This window comes from Ovis aries, chromosome 18, assembly GCF_016772045.2.
Source record: "Ovis aries strain OAR_USU_Benz2616 breed Rambouillet chromosome 18, ARS-UI_Ramb_v3.0, whole genome shotgun sequence".
Classification (NCBI taxonomy): Eukaryota; Metazoa; Chordata; class Mammalia; order Artiodactyla; family Bovidae; genus Ovis; species Ovis aries.
Genome location: NC_056071.1, coordinates 24,816,452 through 24,834,156, shown reverse-complemented (window position 1 = coordinate 24,834,156; position 17,705 = coordinate 24,816,452). Strand labels below are relative to the sequence as shown.

General features: G+C 44.5%; 1 protein-coding gene across 4 annotated transcripts in view; it reads right to left on the bottom strand.

The window, feature by feature from the left end:
- IL16 (interleukin 16) overlaps positions 1-17,705 on the bottom strand; it is a 129,815-nt gene that overhangs the window by 80,629 nt on the left and 31,481 nt on the right. For all 4 annotated transcript variants that reach the window (XM_042235151.2, XM_042235150.2, XM_027957135.2 and 1 more), the window contains exon 2: positions 3,755-4,167. In XM_042235151.2, coding sequence (XP_042091085.2) covers positions 3,755-4,167 — 413 coding nt within the window. The remainder of the gene's footprint in view (positions 1-3,754; positions 4,168-17,705) is intronic.

The following is a 17,705-nucleotide window of genomic DNA, read 5'->3' as shown; positions in this document are numbered from 1 at the left end:
AGATTGTGCATTCCTTCCTTTGAAAAGTCTAGGTTTATGAAAAGTTTGCACCATGTTTTATGTCCCTGGGTATGTCCTAGTGTGTCCTATTTATAATCCATGGGAACTTGAATAGAATTTGTATGCTACTGTTGTGTGAAAATTGCATAAATCTTAATTATGTTGAACTGGTTCAGGGTGATTTTCAGGTCTACCATATCCTTCTACTTTTCTGTATATTCATTCTATCAATTTTTCAGAGTTTGATACTGAAACCCCAACTGCTGCTGCTGCTAAGTCGCTTCAGTCATGTCCGACTCTGACCCCATAGATGGTAGCCCACCAGGCTCCCCTGTCCCTGGGATTCTCCAGGCAAGACCACTGGAGTGGGTTGCCATTTCCTTCCCCAATGCATGAAAGTGAAAAGTGAAAGTGAAGTCACTCAGTCCTGTCTGACCCTTAGCGACCCCATGGACTGCAGCCTACCAGGCTCCTCCATCCATGGGATTTTCCAGGCAAGAGTACTGGAGTGGGTTGGCATTTCCTTCTCTGGAAACCCCAACTAAAAATCTTAATTTATCTACTTAAAAAAATAATCGCAATATATAGTAGGACTATGTGTAACTTTGCTCTGTACTTTCCAAGTCACTTTTAAATGTGTTACCATACTTTCATAATTTAAAAAATAAGAAAGAGAGAAAAAAGAAATGTTTTTAGTCCAAACTGAGATGTTATGTAAGTAATATGCCTGGTTTCAAAAGACTTAGTACAAAAAAAGAGATGTAAAATACTTGGATAATTATTTGATAATAATTTTATATTAATGAAATAATGTTTTGGATATATTGGATTAAATAAAATATGTATTAAAGATTTTTTTAAGAAAAGTCCATAAAAAATAATTAAAAATAAAGTCTAGGTCTGATACATTGAGTTTCTATTTACTAGGTTGGGGAATCTGACTTTGAACACTCTTCCCCAGGGCTCTGGATGCTACCCTGAAGAAGAAGCCCCTTTGGACCCTCAATGCACAGTGCAGATCCAAATGTCTGCTTCAGATTCTATACGTCCCTGCCCAGCTCTGGAACATCCCTGGGCGTTGACTGACTTAGTCCTGGTGGTGCCAAACACAACACATCCAATAAGGCTTTTATTCCTTTTTTCAGTTGGCTATTTATCTAACTTCCTCTTTTTTAATTTTCATATTAGGCGTTTCTAGAAACAGGCATGATGTCATAGGGCCTCTTTCCAGACGTTGTTTTGAAATCAGTGTAACCATGGCATTGCTGGAGGCTGAGGAGTCCTCCTGGGCCAATGGAGTCACGCCTGGGTGCAAGGCAGGGTAGGAGCCAGGGCGGGGAGTAGTGAGTCCCTGTGAGGAGGGACAGGGTGCGGGTGCTCCTGAGGACACAGAGGCTCCTCCAGGAAAGGATACTGGGACCAGCTGTCAACTTGTACCTTTCTGCCCTGGCACTTTTGACATAGGACGGTGGCTCAGATGTTAAAGAATCTGCCTGCAATGCAAGAGACATGGGTTTGATCCCTGGGTCGGGAAGATCCCTTGGAGGAGGAAATGACAACTCACTCTAGTATCCTTTCCTGGAGAATCCCATGGACAGAGGAGTCTACATTTCATCCGGTTGCAAAAAAGTCTGACACAGCTTAGCGACTAAACAACAACAACAACAAGTGCACTGCATGGTGGATTTTCTTGTGTAAATACTTATAACTGTATCCTCATAAAACTCATCTGACGTATGTATCATTACTAGAAGTCTCCATCTCATAGATGAGCAACCAGACACACAAAAAGTTAAAGCAATCAGCACAGGGAACTCTTTCTCAATATTATGTAACAACCTAGATGGGAAAAGAATTTGGAAAAGAATAGATACATGTATAGGGGCTTCCCAGGTGGCACCCGTGGTAAAAGAATCCACATGCCAATGCAGGTGACATGAGACACAGGTTTGATCCTTGAGTCACGAAGATCCCCTAGAGAAGGAAAGGGCAACCCACCCCAGTATTCTTGCCTAGAGAATCCTATGGACAGAGGACCCCGGCAGGCTCCAGTCCATAGGACTGCAAAGAGTAGGACACCAGTAAAGAGACTTAGCATGCAGATACATCTGTATGTGTAATCACTTTGCCATAAACCTGATACTATCAATATCATAACACTGTTTATCATCTATATGCTTAGTCGTTCAGTCATGTCTGACTCTATGCAACTCCAAGGACTGAAGTCTGCCAGTCTGCTCTGTCCATGGTGATTCTCCAGGCATGAATACGGGAGTGGATTGCCATGCCCTCCTCCAGTTTATCAGCTATACTTCAATATAAATTAAAAAAAAATTTTTTTTAAGGTAAAGTGAATTTTTCAGGAACACACAGTTTACTAATTGGCAAAGCTGGACTCAAACCCAAGCAATCAGACTAATGAGCCCACACCTCCAGCCCTTAGGCCGTACTTCATCCCCCTGCCCCTGAAATACAAATGCTGCTGTGATCTCCTTCTCCCCTGGAAAGGGTCAATGAGAAAGAACTGTGAAAACACCATCTAAACCAAAGTATTTAGTGCACACATGACTCACAGACAGACGAGAAGGTGAGGCTTGCCCCGGACCCCTTGCCAGTCTCTTGCCCTCTGCCTGTTCATCTGGCCTCCCCAGGTCTCCAGCATCCTGCCACTAGACAGGCTCCCAGAACATAGCTCCAGACATACCATTCTGTGCACGGAGCCCATGCATCAGCACTGGGGCCTCCTCATTGCTGCATCTCTGCTTATGCAGTTCCCTCCACCTGGGAGTCTCTCCCACCCACCCCTGCGTTGTCAAATCCTATGTCCTTCTGGTGGCATCTCACCTTTTACTGGTCATTTCTGCAGCTTTGAATATTTCCCATCTTAGAATACACCATCTTCCTTCCCTGGGGTTGGTCAAGGCAGAAATTGCAGTTAAACTTGCCACCTTTCATCCTCCCATGGACAAATGGTGCTAGCTGTGCCTTGAAAGTAAATAACTACCCTGACCATCCACAGTACCACTGCCATGACCCCCTCAGTAAAACCACATCACTTCTGGCTTGGGTTATGGTCGTAGTTCTGCTCACTGGCCTCCCTAGGCTCCACTCCCTGCTCGGGAGCCAGAGGGCTTGTTAAAATTATTGAGGTGGCTCAGTTGGTAAAGAATCCGCCTGCGAGAGACCACCTGCAATGCAGGAGATGCAGGTTTGATCGCGGGATTGGGACTATCCCCTGGAGAAGGAAACAGCAACCCACTCCAGTATTCTTGCCTGGGAAATTCCACGGACAAAGGAGCCTGGTGGGCTACAGTCCCTGGGGTTGCAAAGAATTGGATATGACTTAGCAATTAAACCACCAGCACCCCTGCTCCATCTTCCCATGTTTCCCCATTCTTCTGAGGGTAAAGCTCCATGTCTGGTGGACACTGGCTCCCTGCCCGACTCCATCCTCCCCACTCCCCTCTTCCCTGGATACCCTGTGCACACTCTCCTCTTCCTGTCTTTGTACATGCTGTTCCCTCTGCCTGGATGCTCTTCCCCCAGATGTTCATATGACTCACTTCTCTGCTCTCTTCATTCAGGTCCTGAATGTCCCTTCTTTAGAGAAGCCTTCATGATCACCTTTTCCCTGCTCTTGTTCAGAATGCGAACTCTGTGCCTCCCTGACTTTGGACTAGGACGATGTGTTGACTTTCATCCATGGCCCCAGGAGCCACCGGGGACTCCTCCCGCCCCACACACCCGGGCACACCTTCATGAAGAACATCCTCCTGCAGGCCTTGCCTCGATCGTTCCCAGCTGCCTGGAGCTGTGTGGCCTCGGAGGACAGTGTGAGGTCAGGAATGCTGCGGGGCGCGACCTCTGACGTGTCTGCCAGCTGCACAGATGAGTGGAAAATTCCCTCCTTGCCCTGGCCCAGGGAACTCTCGAAGGGGTCAGGGTATCTCTCGTCGGGGCTTGAGCTGTCGTCGCTGGTCCGGGCGTTACAGAGGATCAGGGAGCGGGAGACAGACCGCAGCTTGGTGGATTTCCTGCTCTTTCCGGAACGGCTGTGCGGCTCCATCCTCAGGGAGGAGGGGAAGCTGCCCTTCTTCCTTTCCTGATCTCTGGCCTTCGGCTGACGAGTGGCGACTGGACTGGGTTTAGCCACCACTTCGTGGGTCCCTGGAGGAGAAAGGAAATAGGAAGAGGCGATGGGACTTGCTGCAGACAAGTGGAGTGAGACACAAGTCCTGGAACTGAGCCACGATGTCCGTGAAGCAGGACAGATGGAGAGATCATCATTCGATTGCCCGGCCCTTCCAGGGTGCCGGCCACATGGAGGGATCAAGTGTTTACCACACCCTCCTGAAGCTCCAATACTTTGGCCACCCAATGTGAAGAGCTGAGTCATTTGAAAAGGCCCTGATCTGGAAAAGGTTGGAGGCAGGAGGAGAAGGGGACAACAGAGGATGAGATGGTTGGATGGCATCACTGACTCAACCAACATGAGTTTGAGCAAGCTCTGGAGACAGTGAGGGACAGGGAAGCCTGGCGTGCCACAGTCCATGAGGGTCGCAAAGAGTCAGACACAACTTAGCAACTGAACAACAACAATCACTCTGAGGGTCACAGAGCCCAGAGCTTCTCTTATCCAAACCCTCCTTCTACACACAGCGACACTGAGACACTGAGAGAAAGAGGTTCAAATGCAAAGCCACAAAGAGCATTCACAGGACAGTCAGTGATCAGATCACAGATAGGAGTTCAGAGATCACAGAGACCTGTGAGACTTTTAAATGTAAAAGCCATTCTTCAGACAAGAGTGTATGGGGTACTCCAGCCTATAGAGCAGGTCAGAGTGAGAAAAGGACTGGGTTGAACCTGCCAGTCCCCTTCTGCTACCCCTGGTCACTCCTGTAGCATCTCCAAGTAAACCTGGGATTCAGAGCCCAGGCTGAAGATTGATGATGTCTATGCCCTCAATTTCCAGATGCTGCTGCTGTTTAGTTACTCGGTCATGCCTAACTCTTTGGACCCCGTGAACTGTAGCCCACCAAGCTCCTCTGTCCATGGGATTCTCCAGACAAGAATACTGGCGTGGGTTGCCATTTCCTCCTCCAGGGGATATCCCGACCCAGGGGTCAAACCTGTGTCTCCTGCTTGGCAGGTGAATTCTTTACCACTGAGCTGCCTGGGAAGCCCAATTCCCAGATAAAGAGTCTACAAGGAGGTTTGGGAGGCTCACATAATGTTAACCCACCAGGATTGTTTTGAGTATAAAAGAAGGTGAATCTTAGATGGTTCATGCCAAAGGGCTTAGCACACAACAGGTACCTGGCAAACCTGTGTGCGCTTCCCCAGCACCAATGTCACACCTGGTTGGTATCTCAGCCAGGCTGAGGGTCTCCTTTGTCATCTTTCCCTATGGGATCAAACCCTGGGATGAGTCAAAAACTGGCTTTACTCATCAGGTCAACAGTATCACTCTCAGCACAGCTCAGCTCCGCTTCACTGAGAAATGCCTGTCATGGATTCAGGCATGAATCCTGTCCATGAGGCAGGTGGTTAAAGGGGCTCTGATGCTGCAGAGTTCTGACTCAGGCCCAAGCCACAAAATAAAGCCTGTTGCCAGAATAACAGACTGTGGGATGCTCTTGGCCCACGGGTACTGCTGTTGGTGCACAGCTAGTACTGAATAAGGAAAAGCAGAGGTCTTCCAGCATTTCATCATGCAGAAACCCTTTCATATTATATAATCTCCCCAAGAACATCTTCTTGAACGAAGACAGTGTTTATCAATACCCAGGTGCATTGTATTGTTTTCTCTATTAGCATTTTAATTTTATCAATGTATCTACCAACCTGAATGGCTCAGTGATAAGGAATCTGCCTGCAATGTAGGAAACACAGTAGTCGCAGGTTCAATCCCTGGTTCAGGAAGATCCCATGGAGGAGAAAATGGCAATGCCCTCCAGTATTCTTGCCTGGCAAATCCCATGGCCAGAAGAGCCTGGGGGTGGGGTGGAGGCTACAGTCTATGGGGTCACAAAGAGTCGGACATGACTGAACACACACGTACATGTCTATAGCAACCAATAACAATGAATCAAAATGAATGAATGAATAACTATTTGAGAGTGTACCCTATATATCAGGCACTCTTCTTGATGCTTTAATATAACTTAACTCAGTGGGCTTCCCTGGTGACTCAGACAGTAAACAAAGTGAAAGTCAAAGTCAGTCACTCAGTCGTGTCTGACTCTTTGTGACCCCATGGATTATACAGTCCATGGAATTCTCTTGGCCAAAATGCTGGAGTGGGTAGCCTTTCTCTCCTCCAGGGGACCTTCTCAACCCAGGGATCAGACCCAGGTCTCTGGCACTGCAGGCAGATTCTTTACCAGTTGAGCCACAAGTGAGGCCCAGTAAAGAAACCACCTGCAATGCAGGAGACTCGGGTTTAATCCCTGGCTTTACTCATCAGGTCAACAGCATCACTCTCAGCACAGCTCAGCTCCGCTTCACTGAGAAGTGCCTTTCATGGATTCAGGCATGAATCCTGTCCATCCCCTGGAGAACAGAACGGCTACCCATTCTAGTATTCTTGCCTGGAGAATCCCATGGAGAGAGGAGCCTGGTGGGCTACAGTCCACGGGGTTGAAAACAGTCAGACATGACTGAGCAATTAACACAACTAAATATTGGCCCATTTTATCAAACACTCTCTTGCCAATATCCCAAAGTCCTGTACTCTGTTTCCTTCCATCTAGAAAACAGTGAGTCCCATATATACAAGTCAATTCTGTTCTGAGAATGTGTTCATAAGTCCAATTTGTTCGTAAGTCCAAGTTAGCTGAGGTACCCAGCTAACACGATAGGCTATAGAGTACCGTAGTGTGAAGAAAGTGTTAGTCACTAGGTCGTGTCTGACTCTTTGTGACCCCATGAACCGCATCCCATCAGGCTCCTCTGTCCATGGGATTCTCTAGGCAAGAATACTGGTATGGGTTGCCATTCCCTTCTCCAAGGGATCCTCCCAACCCATGGAATAAACTCTGGTCTCCTGCATTGCAGACAGATTATTTACCATCTGAGCCACCTGAGAAGCCCCTACTGTACTGTAATAGGTTTATAATACTTTTCACACAAGTAATATATAAAGAAAAAAAATAAAGAAAATTTTAATCTCACAGCACAATACCTTGAAAAGTACAGTAGGATCAGCTGTATCACCACTGCTTTTACGCTTGCTTCTGGACATCCTGGGCTTGAAATAAAGATGCTGCATGGCTGTCCTCTACACAGGACTGTACGGTAAAGTACACACAAGTATGCACAACCACGTATAGAGGATTCACACACGTGACAGTGTATGCCAGAGTTCACAAGTCCATTTGCCGTCTTTTCCTACCTGTCCATACCCTTCATAGTGAAACATGTGCCCTCCTATGGAGCACATCCAATCCACCCATCTGTTTTCTGGATTCCACGCCTCAGTTTCTCCGGACTTAAAAACAATAAAAATGATGGTTATCTATGGTCATAGCTTCCCTCATAGCTCAGCTGGTAAAGAATCCACCTGTGATGCAGGAGACCCCGGTTTGATTCTGGGGTTGGGAAGATTTGCTGGAGTAGGGATAGACCTAGATAATCACAATGGAGTGATCACTCCAGTATTCTTGGACTTCCCTGGTGGCTCAGATGGTAAAGAATCCTCCTGCAATGTGAGACCTGGGTTCGATCCCTGGATTGGGAAGATCCCCTGGAAAAGGGAAAGGCTACCCACTCCAGTATTCTGGGCTGGAGAATTCAATGCACTGTATAGTCCATGGGGTTGTAAAGAGTTGGGCACAACTGAGTGACTTTCACTCACTCACAGTCATAGCAAACACCTTCTTCCAACAACACAAGAGACTCTACACATGGATATCACCAGATAGTCAATATTGAAATCAGATTGATTATATTCTTTACAGCCGAAGATGGAGAAGCTCTACACAGTCAGCAAAAACAAGATCAGGAGCTCACTGTGGCTCAAATCATGAACTCCTTACTGCAAAATTCAGACTTAAATTGAAGAAAGTAGGGAAAACCAATAGGCCATTCAGGTATGATCTAAATCAAATCCCTTATGATTACACAGTAGAAGTGACAAATAGATTCAAAGGATTAGATCTGATAGAGTGTCTGAAGAACTATGGACAGAGGTTCCTAACATTGTATAGGAGGCAGTGATCAAAACCATGCCCAAGAAAAAGAAATGCAAAAAGGCAAAATGGTTGTCTGAGGAGGCCTTACAAATAGCTGAGAAAAGAAGAGAAGATAAAGGCAAAGGAGAAAAGATATACTCATCTGAATGCAGAGCTCCCAAGAATAGCAAGGAAAGATAAGAAAGCCTTCTTAAGTGATCAGTGCAAAGAAATAGAGGAAAACAAAAGAGCGGGAAAGACTAGAAATCTCTTCAAGAAAATTAGAGATATCAAGGGAACATTTCATGCTAAGATGGACACAATAAAGGACAGAAATGGTATGGACCTAACAGAAGCAGAATATATTAAGAAGAGGTGGCAAGAATACACAGAAAAACTATACAAAAAAGATCTTAAAGACCTAGATAACCACAATGGTGTGATCACTCACCTAGAGCCAGACATCCTGGAATGTGAAGTCAAGTGGGCCTTAGGAAGCATCACTATGAACACAGCTAGTGTAGGTGATAGAATTCCAGCTGAGCTATTTCAAATTCTAAAAGATGATAGTGTGAAAGTGTTGCACTCATTATGCCAGCAAATTTGGAAAACTCAGCAGTGGCCACAGGACTGGAAAAGGTCAACCAAAGAAAGGCAATGCCAAAGAATGCTCAAACTACCACACAACTACACTCATTTCACATGCTAGAAAAGTAATGCTGAAAATTCTCCAAGCTAGGCTTTAATAGTACGTGAACCGAGAACTTCCAGATGTTCAAGTTGGATTTGGAAAAGGCAGAGGAAACAGAGATCAAATTGCCAACATCCGCTGGATCATCGAAAAAGCAACAGAATTCAAGAAAAATATCTACTTCTGCTTCATTGACTATACTAAAGTCTTTGACTGTGTGGATCACCACAAACTGTGGAAAATTCTTAAAGAGATGGGAATACCAGACCATCTTACCTGCTTCCTGAGAAACCTGTATGCAGGTCAAGAAGCAACAGCTAGAATCAGACATGGAACTATGGACTGGTTCCAAATTGGGAAAGAAGTACATCAAGGCTGTATATTGTCACCCTGATTATTTAACTTATATGCAGAGTACACCATGTGACAGCATATTAATAAGCAGAGATTACTTTGCCAACGAAGGTCCATATAGTCAAAGCTACGGTTTTTCCAGTAGTCATGTATGGATGTGAGAGGTGGATGATAAAGAAGGCTGAACGCCAAAGAATCGATGCTTTTGAACTGTGGTGTTGGAGAAGACCCTTGAGAGTCCCTTGAGAGTCCCTTGGACTGCAAAGAGATCAAACCAGTCAATCCTAAAGGAAATCAATCCTGAATACTCATTGAAAGGACTGATGCTGAAGCTGAAACTCCATACTTTGGCCACCTGATTTGAAGTGCTGACTCATTAGAAAAGACCCTGCTGCTGGGAAAGATCGAAGGCAGGAAGAGAAGGGGACGACAGAGGAAGAGATGGTTTGATGGCATCACCAACTCAAAGGACATGAGTTTGAGCAAGCTCTGAGACATGGTGAAGAACAGGGAAACCTGGTGTGGTACAGTCCATGGAGTCGAAAAGAGTCGGACATGACTGAGCGACTGAACAACAACAACAACAACAACACTTATTTAGTACTGTTCTAATTGCTTTACCATTTAGTTCTCGTAAAATCTATTGTAGGCTCTTCATCAACATCCTAATTTTGCACACATACACACACACAAAAACGGAATTCCTGGGGATTTCCCTGGTGGTCTAGAGGCTAAGACTCTGTGCTCCCAGTGAAGTGGGCCTAGGTTCAATTCTTGGTCAGGGAACTAGATCCCACATGGCACAACTAAGAGTTTGCATGCCTCAACTGAAGATCCCACACACTGAAATGAAGATCGAAGATCCTCCGTGCCACAATTAAGACCCAGTACAGCTAAAAAATAAACAAGAGTTTTTTTAGAAAGACAACTGAGGCACAGAGAGGTTAGGTCAGTTTCCCAAGACTGCACAGCCAGAACTCAGTGAAAGCAGGAATTTAAGCAGGCAGTCTGACTCTGGGGCCTGCATCTTTGCCATGGTTCTGCACAGCCATTGATTAGTGTCTCTCTTTAACCTCAATCTCTCCCTCTCTTCTGGGTTTTATCCTCAGCATGTAAACATACTCAAATTGTCCATCTTTGAAAAATTACATGTTGTATTTATATCCTCTTCTTGTTACCTGTCTCTCTTTATCCCCTTCATATCTTCCCCTCACCTTTTTAAAATTATGGTAAGAACATTTAACATGAGATCTGCCAGACTTCCCTGGTAGCTCAGTTGCTAAAGAATCCACCTGCAATGCAGGAGACCTCAGTTTGATTCCTGGGTCAGGAAGATCCCTTGGAGAAGGGATAGGCTACCCCCTCCAGTCTTCTTGGGCTTCTCTGTTGGCTCAGATGGTAAAGAATTTGCCTGCAATGTGGGAGACCTGGGTTTGATCCCTGGGTTGGGAAGAACACCCTGGAGAGAGGAATGACTGCCTCCCGCAGTGGGAGCATTCTTTCCTGGAAGATAGCATGGACACAGGACCCTGGTGTGTCCATAGCATCACAAAAAAGTCAGACACAACTGAGTGATTCATTTTTCACTTTCACTGCTACCTTAACAGATTTTTAAAATATTTACTTATTTATTTTAAAAAATATTTACTTATTCACTGATTTACTTTACTTATTTGTAAGTAAATATAAATACTTATTTACTAATTTAAAAAATATTTACTTATTATTTATTTGGCTGCAGCAGGTCTTAGTTGTAACATGCAGGATCTCAGTTGCCCCATGTGAGCTCTTAGTTGTAGCATGCGGAATCTAGTTCCCTGATTAGGGGTCAAGCTCCGGCTCCCTGTATTGGGAGCATGGAGTCTTAGCCACTGGACCACCAGGAAAGTTCCTTAGCAGATTTTAAAGCATACTAACCAACACTGTTAACAACAAGCATGGTTTTGACAATGGACCATTCTTCAGCCCTTCCACTTCCTGAACACAATGTTTTACACTCTGTACTTTCTGCCCTCCGGCTCACCTCCTCTTTGAGTTACAGCCCACAGTGTCAGCTTCCTCCCCCAAAACCACTGAAACTTTTTTTTAATCACTTCTACATTTTACCAAAGTCATGAACCCAAGTCCAGAGGGCGTGGTCTGCTTGCTCAAAACCTGCCTTATTTCTAGAGGATTCATTAATCTGAATATCAATGCTCATATCTATTGGTTGAAGAATACACAGAAATCAAGCTTTTAGAGTAGCTCTTTTTTCCCCCCATCTTCTCATTACTAGCTTTTACTTCTGGGTGTCATCTTTCAAATCCAAATTGTAAATGCTCTCCTCCCTCTCACCATAACCCAACACAGGCATTCCTTTGCATTCTGTCAATTCAACATCCCAGAACTATAAGCTCTCAACACCAGCACCACTGTAAAGATTAATATATCCGAACCTCGTTGCATTTTGTTCAACTTCAGAGGATTTCCTGTAGTTCACCTGGGACTCATGGAGAAGGAAGTGTGAGTGTGTGTGTGTGCGTGTGTGTGTGTGTCACAGCCAACACTGGTCCATTAGGCATTTGAAATACTGAAAGACAATCAAAGTTTAAAATCCTTCTGGACTTCCGTTGGTGCTGTACGGAGAACCTATAAATAAGGAGTTGTCCATACCACCTCGTGGAAAGGGCTGCCTGAGACTGAAGCCAACACAGAAGGTCCAGAACTCACAGAGGAAGATGAAGATAGAAAGGAAGACAGAAAGAGAAGGATGAGCCTAGATGATATAATACCAACACCTAGATACAGCCTTGCCTGAAGCCATACTATACCTGAAACCATACTATCTATTCACTTAGACAAATGAATAAAACTTCCTCTTTTTTTGCTTAAAAAATCCTCCTGGCATAGTTGTTCTTTCTGATGCCACTGGCATAAGTTATGGAAAATAGTGACATTCAAAGGCTGAGAAGCTTTTTGAAACCGTCTTTTATCCCATCCAAGTCTAGTAGAGGAGCCAGTCACCCCCAGTCAAGGCCCAAATTCTTCTCCCCTTCAGTGCTTGGCTCTGGAATAAAGGCCTCTTGCCTTCTTTTTCACCAAGCATTACCACCATCTGTGTGTATTCTTAGACTGCAAACCCAGTTCCCTTCCCCCCTCTATCTCCCTACCCTCCGCAGCCCACAAGAGCTGTCCCAGCAAAGGTGAGCTCACTCAGTGAGCATTTTCCAGATCACAAACATGTGGAGACCTTTGAGACCCCGTAAAATGCATGTCCTGCCCTCAGTGGTGGAAATGTTAGCTGCCTGTAGGGTTTAGGAGACCAGAAGGATTGAATTCCTTGGTGGAAACTGGGCTAATCCCAGAGGACCGTTGTAGGAGTGTCTGATGAGTACAGTCAGTTTTTAAAAATAAGCTTTTCCAGAGAGAACCGCGACTTCTGCGGCTGTGGCTGTCACGTGGGATGTCCAGTGGAGCCCCGGGATGGGAGGCTGGTGATGCACTGGGGACCAGGGATTAACCCTTCAGTCTAGAGCAAAGAGGGTTTGCAAAAAGAGCCTTGTTACTGTGGAAAATGTAAAAAAGGGAGGGAAAAATTGCAAAAGGACTGTAGAGGAGAAGCCAGGATAGGACTTCTGTGGGAGCCTGTGTTCCCTCTAGGCCTGGCATAGTAAGAGAGGAGAGAGAGAGAATAATTGAAAACACAGCGCCGTGGTCACACGGTTCAACTTAGCTTTGGTAATTGTGCTCAGGACATTGGAACCAGCTTCTGCTCCCTAATGGAACCAAATGTGAGCAGAGCTGGTGGGCAAGCCCATGCCGTTGCCCAATTCCAGTCTTGAAAAGGTCAGAAGTAACGAGCTTTCTCTGATTTTACCCCAGGGCTGTAGGAGCATTTGCCAAGCTCTTGTCAGCCTTGCTCTAGCCGCGTGGGTCCTCCACCAGGCTGTCTTTCAGTTCTCTTCCAAGGCTGCCCAAGGATGCACAGCTGAGGCTTCCAATGTGGCTGTGCTAAAAAGGACCAGCTGCTTCCCTTACCCAACAGAAAACTCCGAAGCATCCACTTCACCCCAGGAATCAGCTCTCCTACTCCTTGGAGGCCTTTCCTCCCAAACCATGATCGTATTCACTTTAGTTAGAGCTTCCATAGAATGCTCGGGCTGGAAGGGTCTCCATAAGACCCACACGAGGAGATCCCGTGGCCAAAGGAGATGCAAACTGACTCACCATCATAGTCTCAGTGAACTTTAGACTCGCCTTGGCTAAGCTGTCATCTGCATAGAAAATGCAGAACTGGGACTTCCTGGTGGTCCAGTGGTTAAGAATCTGCCGCGCATTGCATAGATCATGGGTTTGATTCCTGGTCGGAGAACTACGTGCCACAGAGCCACTAAGCCTGAGAGCCACAACTACTGAGTCCGGGTGCTCCAACTAGAGAATCCATACACGGCAATGAAAGATCTCGTATGCCACAGCTAAGACCTGGACAGCCAAATAAATTTTTTTTTTTTACGAAAGAAAATGCAGTGTCAAAAGTATAAAGTTGAAGGGCAAAAAAACAGATGGTTCATCCTTTAAAGGGACTTGAAGAATTTCCAGACTGGGGGCCGGGGTGTCATCAGTTAAGTCCTCCTTTCTCTCCTTCTTTCTGGTCTTCTTTCTTCTTTCCGTCCTTCCTTTTCACTTGTTGACTTTGCAAGCACTTGCTGAGAAAAACTCTTACATGCTTGCCTCTCTGCTGGGCATAGCTAACCCACTAGAGAAGAAACCATGTTATTTCCATCTGGTTAAAATACACTCAATTCACTGGAGAACTCTGCAAGGGTGCATAACCATATGGAGAGAGGAGAACTAGCTGATAAAATGTGTTTCAAATTTCTGAGTTCTCCGACAGTGTTCTATATCAAAGGCAATTTTTAAAGTTTGGTCACTCCAGCCCGGGGGTAATTTTTTTGTTTTCAGCTGAGGAGTGACTCAGAGATAAGAAATGAAGGGAGGAAACTGATGGCTCCTTTTCTTTCTAAAACAGTGTCTTTAATAGGACTCCAGGGACCTGCGGCTGGAATCAGTGGGGTGTATGTCTGTATACATCGGTCACCGGACAAGACGAACGGCACAACGCCTCTCAGCCTCTTTCCCAACTGGTAAAGTGAGCGGGCTGTGTTGACATGAGTTTTATACACTTGATCTTTCTTCCTCTGCACTGTTACTTCCCAGAGGGAAGAGACCATATTTCATCATTTTATGTCCCCAGAGCTCTGTCAAGGCTTGCCACACACAGAGTAGGGGCATCTGCATGTCCAGTGAATGAATGAATAGTGGGTAAGCACCTCAAAGGTTCCTTTGCCCTCAATGGACCTTTCCCACATCAATATAAGGTGAAATGATCCTAGGTGTGATGGTTAATTTTATGTGTCAACTCCGCTGGGCTAAGGGGTGCCCATATAGTTGCTGGGCTTCCCAGGTGGCTCAAGTGGTAAAGAATCGCCTGCCACTGCTGGAGATGTGGGCTCGATCCCTGGGTTGGGAAGATCCCCTGGAGGAGGAAGTGGCAACCCACTCCAATATTCTTACCTGGAGAATTCCACAGACAGAGGAGCCTGGCAGGCTGCAGTCCACGGGGTCACAAAGAGTCAGACATAACTGAACCACTGAGCATGCAAACACGCACGCACAGTCACTGGAAAGACATTCTGAAGTCTGCTCTCAGGAAAATTCTAAAGGCATATGTGAGATCTCAAGAGAAGGCCCTCACAGGGGACGTTGCACTTTCAAGCACCCTGGCAGGTGATCGAATCCATGAACAGGCAGGCACAAGTGTGGTCACCAGGATGCCCTCCAAAAAGCGCAAGCCTCTGAGACAAAAGATGAAGATGGACAGGACTATTACCTCATTGGCATGTATTCCCTCCAAGAGAGAAAAGGGTGAAAATATAATTAACCTCAAGAAGAATCTAGATAAATTCAAGAAAGGCATCTCCACCCACCACTATTCTGAAGGGATTGCCTACGATGGATTCCTCATTAAATCCCAGTGCTTGGGGACTTCCTTGGTGGTCCGGTGGTTAAGAATCCAACTTGCAATGACAGGGACATGGGTTTGATCCCTAGTTGAGGAACTAAGATCCCACATGATGCAGAGCAAATAAGCCCCCACTCTGCAATTAGAGAGAAGCCACAGTCACAACTACTGGACACACGGGCCACAACTAGACAGTCTGTGGCTGCAACTAAAGATTTGTGTGGGGCAATGAAGATCTCATGTGCTGCAACTGAGACCCAATGCAGCCAAATAAATAATAAATGATAAATATTTTTAGAGATGCCAGTGCTTGGAAGAAGGCTTCACAGGTAGGAGACACTCAATAAATACTGTTGCCATGAAAAAAGCAGTCAGCTGCCTAGCACTAGCCGCAAGAATGCTTGTAACTGGGAGGAATGACAAGCAGGTGCAGAAACGACCTGGCCGAGAGCTTAGACTCTGGAGGTGGCCTTAGTTTGCATGCCAGGTTTGCCCCTTATCTGTGCAACCTCAAACCAGGGACTGAACTCCTTTATGACTTAGCTGATCACCCATAAAATGGAGATGACAATTCCCACGTGGGAATGAGAGCAGATAGTTCTGAGAAGGTCTTGGCTGAGTACCTGACACATACATGGACTAAAACAGAGACAGAAAATAGTAGAACAGTGGGGATAACCTAAATGTACATCAAGGAGAGGTTTTTATTAAAAATATTATGATACACTCACACACGGAACATTATGTGACCAAACTCAAGAATAAAATATATGGATATGGAAAGAAGTTCACAGTATGTTGTAAAGCTAAGAAACACCATAAAAATAGTCATACTGGCTAGTCTGGGTTATAAAAATGTACTTGCCTGAATAGACATCAAACTGTGAACAGTGTTTTTTGGCAGGTGAAGATGCTAGGGGGTAAAATTTACAACGAGTTTTTCCCTTTTACTTATTAATTTCTTATTTCTGATTTCTTATGACAGTTACAATAAATTTTAATTTTAAATTAAATTTTAATTATAGTTTCCATCACAATTATAACCAGAAAAATTAAAAGTTTTTATTTTAAAAAATAAAATAGAAATTATTGGCTACTTTCTGTTAGCTAGTAGTTCTGATTAATTTGAATAATAATTTTCTCAGATTTGAAAATATCTGGTTGACATTTTTACTGAGATTTATAGATGAATCTGGGGAGAGAATCTTCCCATCCAGGAACATTTTTTTTTTTTTTTTGGCCTTGATTTTGCTTTGTTTTTATAGTTGCTCAGCTTTTTTTCTTAGACCTTCAGTCAAATTTTATTTTCTTCATCATATAGAGTTTAAATATCTCTAATAACATTTATCCCTCTGTGCTTTCCTTTCTATTTTGAATAGACCATTATTAAAATATTTTTCTAGTTGTTCATAACTTATCTATAAGTTATGACTTTTACACATTTATTTCATAACCAGCAATCTTACAGATCTCTCCTATCCAGAAGCTATTCAACAGTTTCCCTTGTGCTTCCAACTGTCTGATATCTAACTATTAACAAATTTGCTTCATCTTGTAATATTTTTACCATTTATTTCATTTTATTTTCTAAGTCTACTGACTGAAGTTTCCAGGACTTTAATAAACAATGGTAACAATACAGGAGTTCCATGTCTTTTTCTAGATGTTAACGGAAATTCTCTAGCTTTTCACAGTTGAGTAGAATATTGATGGCTATCCTGAGATAAAATTATTTTTATTAAAGAAATTGTCCCAATTACTAATTGCAATTTGGGAAGTATTTTCTCCAAGAATGGTGTTGCCTGCTAAACGCTTTCTCAGCTCCTCAGCCATATTGTGTACCATTCTTCTGAGTTCTCAGTGTGAAGAAACATATCACAGGCTTTTTTAAGACTGAGCCCCTAATATTGTTATCCTTCTGGACCCCAATTCTTCTCATAGAGAACTGAATTTAGTTTGCTAATATTTTGTTTAGGATCATTATATCTATGCTCACAAAAAGAAATGGTGGACTTCCCTAATGGCACAGTGCATAAGAATTTGCTTACCAATGCAGGGGACACAGGTTTGATTACTGGTTTGGGAAGATCCCACGTGCCTCGGAGCAACTAAACCCATGTGCCACAACTACTGAGCTCTAGTGTTGCAACTACTAAGGCCTGAGTGCCTAGAGTCCATGCTCTGAAACGAGAGGCCATAGCAATGAAAAGCTGGTGCACCGCAATGGAGAGCAGTCCCTGCTCACCGCAACTTGAGAAAGCCTTCGAGCAGCAATGAAGACCTAGCATGGCCAAAAATTAATTAATTAAAAACTCTTTTTTTAAAAAAGCAAACAAAGCAAAAAGAAATGACCCTTCACCTCACTTTCTGCTGTTAGGTTATTATTAAAAAAGGAGGTCCAATGGCTAGGACTCTGCGCTTTCACTGCTGAAGCCCAGGGTCTGAAATAGTTTACTAACTTAAAATAGGGCTTCTTTTGTAGCTC